Genomic DNA, 10,511 nt, shown 5'->3' with positions numbered 1-10,511 from the left:
AATTACAATTACAAAATTAACCCTTTTAAAATGTCTTTAAGATATTTTAAGTTGTTAATTATTATTATTTATAATACTTTTTTGGTAATTTTAAAATGATATATGTTATTTTTTCTGTCCCAATATATGTGACCCGGATAGAATTTTGAGAGTGAACCTATTTTATTATATATCCTTTAAATATGAAATATTTTAAGTCATTTGTAAATGATTTATTATATTATATTATTATATATTATATAAACTCCCTTATAGCAGAAAAATATATATATATTATATAGTAGAAAAAATGATTTATTATATTATATATTATATATTATATAGGGAGTTTATGATTGGACATCACAATGTCCCATCATAAACTCCCTCTTATATAATAAAAAAATACATATACATACAAATACTAATTAATATGAAGTTTATTCAATATTTCGTGAATTAAAAAAGTTTCAGGATGGTATGATCCATAAAATTATAAAGTATGAATAATGATTACTCAAAAAAAATTGATTTAACAATAAAAGATAAGATCTTAAAAAATAAACTTGATTGTGCATGAGATCAATATACCAATTTTAAAGTTTAATTAATAGTTTTTCCTTATCCGATTTGATGAGAATACAAACAAAAATGGACAGAAAAATATTAGACTTTAGCTTTTATAAATAGAAATCAAATCAATATAATAAATGCTGAGTTGTTCATTTCTACACTATAAAAAAAAGATGTAAAAACTCACCACAAAAATCCATCAAATTAGAAAAAAAATGTTCAAAAAAATATCATATGTTATAACATTTCTTTGTGCAATTTATGTTGTGCAAAGTCTCCCTGCTTATCCTCCATGTTATACTTGTAATTGTGTTGGCAATCAATGTGCTGGTACTGGGATGTTTCCTCTATGGGCAAAACTGGAATTTTCCGAATTAACATGTACGTATCGATACCTAATTTTGTCGTATAATTTTAATTTTCGCGATTTAAACGTTTTTCTAATAATTTTATTTTTTGAATTTTGAATAGTTACACATGAGAAATATGCTGTGGAACAAGTGAAAAAGGATAACCCTTTTGTTACTCCTGTGGTTATTTACAAACAAGTCCCTATTACAGATAATTGTTGTAATAGAGTTTGGATTCTTGTAGATAGACCAGGTGGTAATGGATTTGTTACAAATATTCCTGCAGTAGGATAAGGGATTGTAAATTATTTGATGATGGAATTTTGACAAAAAAAATAATTCATTCAATATAGAGTTTGATTAAATATATATTCGTACATTTAGGGTTTATTTTTAATTATGTTTCATTTTAAGAGCTTGAACACGAAATTTTGATTAAAGATATAAGGAATCTACTTCACCATAATGAGATTTTCACTTTGTGGTTTTTTTCTGGTGTTCGGAACTCACATTAGAGTCAGGATTAAATTCGGATCGTGCACTACAGGGCTTATTCGGGGGTGGCGCTCCCAGCAGAATTTTCTCCATACCCAGGGCTCGAACTCGAAATATTTGGTTAAGGATGAAGCACTCCTACCAATGCACCACAACCCATGTTGGTTCGATTATTTTTTTTTCAAAATTAGAGAGGAGAGAAAACTAATATCTAACTTTTATAAATTTGAAGTATTCGTCTTCAAATCTTGAGGATAGAACAACTTTATATTCGGTAATTATGAAATTTATTTAATACAATATACTATTTTTATTTTATATCAGTCAAAGATAAAATTTGAAATTATTACTCTCATTAAAGACAATTGCTATAAAAAAAAATTGCTTAATTCTTTAAATGAAATATCCCATCACTTCAAATCTTCAAATTAGTCAAAAATTCAAGGTACATTAATTACTATTTGGTACCAACACTAGAGTAGTCAACTTCTCTTTACAATTTCATTATATGAACTTCACTATAAAATGTCAATAACAACATATATGCAAATAAAAAATTAGAAAAAATGTTCAAAAAAATTTCACTAGTTATAGGTATTCTATGTGCAATTTATTCGTCAATTGAGAGTCGTAGCAGTTACCCTCCTTGTATGATTTGTAAATGTATTGGTAACGATTGTGCTGGATCGGGTTTGTTCCCTAAAGGTTCGCGATATGAATGGCCTGAGAAAAAATAATTTGAAATTTTCATTTATTTCTAATAATAAATTTTACAATCGCATAATTTAAGTAGACTTCTTGACTAAACGTCTAAACCCATAGAGGCACAGGCAATTACCTATTGATAGGTAGGCATTATTAAGAATACAAACATTTTAAGAGTCATCGGCGTGCATCTTCTGCTAATTAAAATTAAAATATATTACTATTTCTTATTTGTCCACGGTACTAAAACTAGTGTTCAGTTTAACAATTTTGAAAATAATTTATTACTTAATTCTTAATTTATCCTTATTATTAATTATAGTCATTTTCTAATACAATAAATATTCAAAGAATGATATGTAGTAAAATTATCATTGTTATTTGATATGCCGACTAAACTATAGTCCTTGGATCATAATCCCTTGGCTAATTTATCTCACCAGGAAAATGGATAAAATAATCTCAAATTGAATGGAATAGATAGGATTTCTGCAATACGTGTCAATTCATTACTGAACAAGTAAAAATGGTCGTTGTAGTACTACTTCTTGTTTGTCACATTCATGACTCATCAACCAACTTAAACGTTACGCTAAAGCCAACACTTTTAAATTTCTCTTTTGACTAATACACTAACCATACATTCAAAAAATCTACTAGAGGACCCTTTATTTAAACTCCATATCTTCAATCCATTCTAGCATATTACAAAGCAAATTTAAACATTTCTAAACTTCATGGAGCTCTCCAAGATTATAGTTTCATTTTTTGTTCTTCATTTCTTACTTTTTCAATCACCAATCTATGCTGCACCTGGAAATTCCAATATTTTCAGGGAATACATTGGAGCAGAGTTCAATAATGTCAAATTTAGTGATGTCCCTATTCACTCTGGCGTCGAATTTCACTTCATTCTTTCCTTTGCTATTGACTATACAATGTCTTCTTCTTCTCCATCTCCCACCAACGGTCAATTCAACGTCTTTTGGGACACAGATAACCTCACCCCTTCTGCTGTTTCCGCGATTAAAAACCAACATTCTAATGTTAAAGTAGCATTGAGCTTAGGAGGGGACAGTGTTGGTGGAAGCAGCGCGTATTTCAATCCTTCTTCAGTTGATTCTTGGGTTTCAAATGCTGTTTCTTCTCTTACAGATATCATTAAGCAATACAATTTGGATGGAATTGATATCGATTATGAACATTTCCAAGCTGATCCTAACACTTTTGCAGAGTGCATAGGCAAACTAATTACAACTCTGAAAAACAATGGAGTTATTTCATTTGCTTCCATAGCTCCGTATGATGATGATGAAGTTCAGAGTCATTACAAGGCACTATGGAAAAGCTATAGTCAAGTTATAGACTATGTTAACTTTCAATTTTACGCGTATGATAAGGGAACCACTGTGTCTCAATTCATGGACTATTTCTCTACTCAAAGATCAAATTATGAAGGGGGAAGGATCTTGGCTAGCTTCGGCACTGATGGGAGCGGTGGATTATCACCAGAAAACGGATTTTTCACAGCGTGTAGTGATCTTAAAAGTAAAGGAGAGTTGGTTGGAATATTTGTGTGGAGTGCTGATGATTCTAAATCAAATGGTTTCAAATATGAGAAGCAATCACAAGCATTATTAGCCATATCCCACTAGTGCTTTCATATCATGCACAATACTGTAATAGTCATTTAAACCCAAAACTATGTCACACCTCTTTGTTTGAATAAATTTCTGAGGATTTGAATCAATATATATATATATACTACTATTTGGTTTATGAATATATTGTGCATTTTTCGGTTAAGGAAACTATTCTTTCGTTCATCTTTGGTCTCACTGCATTTCAGACTTTCCAGCAACAAGCACCCCATTAACACCAAATTTCTCAACAATCACTCTCTCCAAATTGCGACTATTAAGCTCTCAACACCTTCCTGTGACCAAACTAGGTGCATTGACAGGAAACAAGAGTGGTACCAACACTATCATTTCTTACAACTCCTACAACAACAACAAAGCCAAAACTTTCACTAAGGGGTTTCAAAATATCAATAACTAAACACACAAAGAAGTCGAAAGATATTCAACATCTACTATATAAACATAAAAAAAATCATAACGAACCCACCAAATGTGGTTCTGATGAACCCATTGAGCCTTATCTAGCTCTGCACCTCCGCCCCTTGCAGTCATCTTCTAGAATGGGATTCAACAATGACTAATCAAAACAAAAGAAATACACCTACATTTGTATATCCAATGAACATAAATCAATATATATCTAATTGGACTAATACTATTGCATCTTGGTGTTACTATATACACAATCTCAGTGATTACTTCAACAAAAAAAAAATAAGGATTCAAACACAGAATTTGAGAAATCAATTTTAAGAAGATTGTGCAATTTCATTGATTAAGCAACTCTATTACTTCAAAAACAACACTAAATCAGTTAAAAGCAACACACATTCTTTTAACCACCAAATCCGTATAGAGTCCTTCCTTGCCTCTTGAGTGCATAAACAACATCCATAGCAGTGACCGTCTTCCTCCTAGCATGCTCAGTGTAAGTAACAGAATCACGAATCACATTCTCCAAAAAGATCTTCAAAACTCCACGAGTCTCCTCATAGATTAGTCCACTGATACGCTTCACTCCTCCTCTACGAGCCAAACGCCTAATAGCAGGCTTAGTGATACCTTGAATGTTATCACGAAGAACCTTACGATGTCGTTTCGCTCCTCCCTTCCCCAATCCTTTTCCTCCCTTTCCACGCCCTGACATCTTCAATTCACTGCTAAAACAAAAAAAAAAATCAACAAACAATAGCTAAAATCATTACATAATCAGAAGATTCAGAGTAAATCCATCTTAACCTGAATGTAATCGGAAGCTGAATAACTAGAGTTAGATGAAGATGGAGATTTGAAATGAACTCTTGGTCTATTTAAGGGATTATTATAGCTACTATTGAGAGCTTCGAACTATATTTGATGAATAATATTGACCGTCGATATATATATTCAACGGCTGAGATGAGATATGATTAAAGTGACGAAGATCGATGACTTGGCATTTTGTATTTCTATTTTAATTGAATTTCCAATATTTGAATGTTTTTTTCTCATATTGAAGGGAAATAGAAATTATGGGCGGGACAAGTATCGTAAATATTTCTTTTTCATTTGAGGCTATCATTTAATTATGTTTTATTTTTAAAATTATGTAACATGTAATTCTTTAAAAAAAATAAAAATTGGTTTAATATATTTTCTTATTTATTTCTTCAATTTCTCTTATAAATATTATATTGTCAAGTGTTGTCTATCGTTTATAAATTTTTGGTCTATGAATTGTGATATAAATATTTTCTTAGAGCTTTTCAGTTTAATCAATAATGATTTTTAGACCATAATTTAAAAAATTCACAAAGTATTCTATACTTGGGAAAAATGTGTATAATAAAAAATTAAAAAAGCAAAAAAGCAAGATATGGGCTAGAAGCAATTGAGGTTAAGAGTTTTGGGCTCATAATATTGGATCAATCTTCCCAAGTGAACCTTTTACTCTGGTATAAATTATAGGAACCACAAACTATAAGTACTAAATAACATTTTATCCCTTCTAGTTTTCTATTTACCAAAAATCCCTTAAAAATGATGTTTGCGGGATACATAGCGTTGTGCACGGGATACATTAAGTTTGATACATTCCACATAGCGGGATACATACCGTTGTGTACGGGATACATTAGGTTTGATACATTCCACATAGCGGGATACATAGCGTTGTGCACGGGATACATGCGGGATACATAGGTAAATAAGGGATTTTTGAAAATTTTGAAATAAGTAGGAATAAATGGATAGTAAGGTAAGTAAAGGAGTAGTTAAGTAATTTGTCCTTTACTCTATTAGGGAGTTCAAATACATGATCTGAGTCATCTTAAAGTATATCTTTCGTTGAAAAATTATGTGAAGTATATAGAAGTTAAAAATTAGTTATAATGAGTGCATTTTAAATTTTACACGCTTAGCTAAATTCATGATTCTGTCATTATTTAAACATTTCTTGAAACTCCATGATAGGTAAAATCCTAGAATTTGAACTTATAGATGTGAATTCAAACTCTATATAATTCTTGGAGTATGGATTGTATTTGAAATTACGCAATGATATATTCGAAGTCTAAAGGTTTCCTTAAAATTAGACTAATTTTGAAACTTTGGAGTACGGGTCGAATTGGATTGTTACCTTTCTTAAAAGAATAAAAAAACTATTTTGCCAACTCTCTACAAGCTCGTAAGTCGTACCTATATATAATGAATTTAAATTTTGTAAATTGTCAATGTATAACATTTTTACTCCGTCAAGTTAATGTTATATGATGGTGTAAAAATACAATACACTAACAGTGCACCAAACTTAAACTTATATAGTATGATAATATATATATATAAAAATATTTAGGTATTTCGATGAGAGTTTTATATGGACGAAAAACATAACCACAATAATTAAAGTGTGAAAATGCATTAGTCTGTGGAAGAATGATCATCATTCATCAAGTGGCTCTATTTTCCTTTTGGTTAATTTATAACCCAATCTCCTTTAGTTTCTATGGGAAAGCATTAATCAGTGTGATTTATTGTGCTTATGATGATCAAACTCTTGACCCTATTGATTGAAGGTGTTTTTTCATAATTGGATGCCTAACAAACTACAACAATAAAAAAATTAAAGTTCTAAACTCCCCAAAAAGATTTTACTCTATAAAGTATATACTTGATTATATTTGTTATAACGGAAAAGGGTCAAAATTGCCCCTGAACTATGTGAAATTGACCACTTATACCCTCCATTACATTTTGAATCAAAAATACCCCCGCAGTTATCCCAGGAGACCACAAATACCCTCAAGAGTTAACACCCCAATTTTTTAGTGACGTGGCAAGCCACATGGGACTAATCCCCCCACCTAAGCATTGCCAACTAAGATTCACTACAAAAGAACTTGACTTTTAGTGGCGACAAATTTGCCACAAAATCCCAAAATATTGCCACTAAAGGTTATGAGTGATTTTTAGTGGCGACTAAGGCTCCAACAACCATTCGCTAGTAAACCTTATTTTTTCAACAAAAAAATATGATAATTAATTTTCGATTGCAACCTAATTTTCTAAAATAAATAACTTGCAATTTCCATAGTAAAAACATCCAATATTATTACGAAAAATAATCAAAATTACTTCTCGATTCAAATCTCCTACTATATATATATAATGCATCATTGTACATTTTATACATTTACATATGACATAAAAATAAAACATATAGTGTCTTCAAACTCCTACTTAATCGATATCATATTTGGTTTTTTAAAACAATGAAGAAAAAAACACAAAATTAGAATTTAATGTTAAAAACTTTTAGTGACGATTTTCTGGGCTTTTGTGGCGACTGTTGTTGCCGCTAAAGGTCTAGTTCTTTTGTAGTGAATCCTAGTTGGCAACGCTTAGGTGGAAGGATTAGTCCCACATGGCTTGTCACGTCAACAAAAATTTGGGGTGTTAGCTCTTGAGGGTATTTGTGGTCTCTTAGGATAACAGCAGGGNATATTGAGATACATTGTGAGGACAGAAATACAAAACTTTTGATGATATACAATTAGGATGAAAGCAAATAAAAAATAAATACAAACAAAAATTATGTTGTATTTCAGATAATCAGCTAGAAAGATACTATTATGAACTACTAATTGTGTATCCGCTGTCGAGGTTGAATACAATTTGATGATAAAAATACAAAATTAGTAGGCATACAATTAGTATAAATGCAAAATAAGAAGCAATATAACAAAAAATATGTTGTATTCCACATAATCCCCACAAAATAATATTATGCACTATAAAAAAGTTGTATCTAAACAAAAATTATGTTGTATTCCACAGAATCTGCTGCAAAGATACTATTATGAACTACTAACTTTGTATCCACTTCTGAGGATGAATACAATTTGATGACATAAATACAAAACTAACAGACATATAAATACAAAAAAAACAAAAATATGTTGTATTCCACAGAATTCCAAAAATATGAGATTATGAACTACAAAAGTTATATCCAATTCATAGTATGAAAACAAAATAAAAATAAGATTACAAAACTTTATGAAGTTGTTCATTAAGCCACGATTTGTTCAAGATTTAAAAAAAATGAAAAAAATAGTACTATCAATTAAGTTTTCAAGGATTTGGCATATATTCCAAAATGAATTTTGCTTTAGTCTATAGCACAATAATTAGGAAAACTTGATGGGATTACGTGGTGCTAAATCAGAATAGAAAATGCTCATTTTTTACTTTAAAAAAATGATGAACATTTCAGTTGTGGCAAAATCAATGGATTGTTGTGCATATCTTTTGGGAGATTTTTACAGATTTTTGAAAATAATTGAAAAAAAAAACGTTACCTATCAAAGAGAGAGAGAAAGATTAGAGAAATTTGGAGTAAAAATCTAGAAAGAGGTGAAAGTGGGTAATAAGGTTTTTTTATTATTTTACTTTTTTACTAGGTAGTGGTAAAAATGAGTCCAATGTGGCATTGATTTGAGAAATAAAAGGAAAAGAAATTAATTATATTAGGATACATTATATTTGCTAAAATATTGATATATTGACATTTTCAATAATTATTTTAAAGTGTAGATATTTTTAATAATTATGTTATGAATTTTAACTAGTTTGCTAATTTTCCCTTATAATATCAGAACTACTAGTTAGATTATCTTTTAGATCATCCCATAATATCCTCTTTTTTCTTTGCCCTTTCTTCTTTTGTAGAAAAAGACAAATTGTGGGAAAGTTTGAGTTCTTGATTAATGACCCCATTATATATTAAAGTATATCGAACTACTTGTTGTATAGGTTCTTTAAGCCGAAAGGATAAAATAAAACTGATATATCTTGGATCAATCTTTTTCTAATTTGACATACAACAATAACATACTTAGTATAATATTCATAAGTGGTCGGATTTAAAGAGGATATGTGTGTATATTTTATCTTTACCTAATTGGGAGATAGAGAGGTCGTATATGATGGACCCTTCTGCTCAAAAACAAAAACAACAGTGAAAAAATCAAAGACAAAATACTAAACAAGGCTTGACAAAGCATACTGAAAAAAGAACAGTAATAACAAAATAATACGATAATCGAATTACAAGAAACAATAAAGATGTAATAGAAATTGAATAAGGAACAAGAACATATAACACTCATTAATACTACGACTACTACTATTGAAGGATAAAGCGAGACTATACTCAACTATCTACTAACATTCTACTCTAATTCACGTTCTTCAATCTCCTATCTAGGGTCATATCCTCGGTAAGCTAAAGTTGTGTCATATATATCATGTCTAATCAACTCTCTTTGGCATGTCTACCTCTTCTAATTAAAACCATCTTATAGCCAACTTCTTACATATTGGGCCTAACTTGTAAATCTTAAAAACTAACTTAAGAGCTAAAGATTGTCCAAATCATATAAAGAGATCATCCATCTCATAATAGCGAAGTGCCGCTCTTCGCCAAAAGACTTAGTATGTATATTAAGAAGATTAATCTTAGAAATCGTGATATTAGATATATCATGTCTTTTTTGCAGGTACAAAAGCATGTCATTAAAGAAAAATGAAAAGTTTGATTAATTTTTAAAGAATATTTAAACTTTTATGTCATATATCTAGGTATAGTGTAAGTGATCAAGAAAAAGAAAAGTTGTCACTTATTAGTAGAAAAAATAATTATAAAAACAATACAAAGAGTGCCTTAATTAATACATCTTTATTGTCGAAAAGTGTTTTCCATGCAAATGTCTGCCTGCATGTGCTAGAAAGTGTAATTGAGTTAAGAAGTCACAACAAAAAAATAAAAAAATATTTGGTAGCTGGATATGAAATAAGTTATAATGTATTCATTTTCGTATAACATATACGATGTTTGATAGGTAGATACAAAATAAGTTAATCACGTGTAAAATTAATACGGTGTTTGGTTGCTAATTTAGAAACCCGCAAATACATGTATAAGTTATGAAGAAATCTATGTATTATTTTATATAAGATAGAAGGTAAATTAACTAATACATATATAATTAATACATGAATATATAACTAATTCTTGCATAACAAATATCTGCATAAAATAATACATAGATTCACTCGTAACGATATTTTGTACCTTCCACCCTAGTAACTATTATACTTATAACAGAAGGGAAATAAACTTAAATAGTTGCCCACCTAATAATATATAAGATATGTATAATTATTAATGTACTATAAGATGGCAAATGTGTAACTTCCCCTAATAAATTGCTATGATTTTTAGCTT

General features: G+C 29.7%; 2 protein-coding genes across 2 annotated transcripts; one reads left to right on the top strand and one right to left on the bottom strand.

Moving 5' to 3' along the window:
- The first annotated feature begins 2,786 nt into the window (after positions 1-2,786).
- On the top strand, positions 2,787-3,852 carry LOC125843733 (chitinase 2-like). The gene has a single exon (XM_049522919.1). The coding sequence runs from the start codon at positions 2,840-2,842 to the stop codon at positions 3,755-3,757; it is 918 nt and encodes a 305-aa protein (XP_049378876.1). The 5' UTR covers positions 2,787-2,839; the 3' UTR covers positions 3,758-3,852.
- A 710-nt stretch (positions 3,853-4,562) lies between these two features.
- LOC125843957 (histone H4) lies at positions 4,563-5,096 on the bottom strand. The gene is made up of 2 exons (XM_049523162.1): positions 4,985-5,096; positions 4,563-4,902 (listed from the first exon to the last, which is right to left on the bottom strand). The coding sequence occupies exon 2, from the start codon at positions 4,890-4,892 to the stop codon at positions 4,581-4,583; it is 312 nt and encodes a 103-aa protein (XP_049379119.1). The 5' UTR covers positions 4,893-4,902; positions 4,985-5,096; the 3' UTR covers positions 4,563-4,580.
- Positions 5,097-10,511: the final 5,415 nt, after the last annotated feature.

The sequence above is a fragment of the Solanum stenotomum genome, chromosome 11, assembly GCF_019186545.1.
Source record: "Solanum stenotomum isolate F172 chromosome 11, ASM1918654v1, whole genome shotgun sequence".
NCBI lineage: Eukaryota > Viridiplantae > Streptophyta > Magnoliopsida > Solanales > Solanaceae > Solanum > Solanum stenotomum.
Note: the sequence above shows the minus strand (reverse complement) of the source record. Positions and strands in the feature narration are given on the sequence as shown.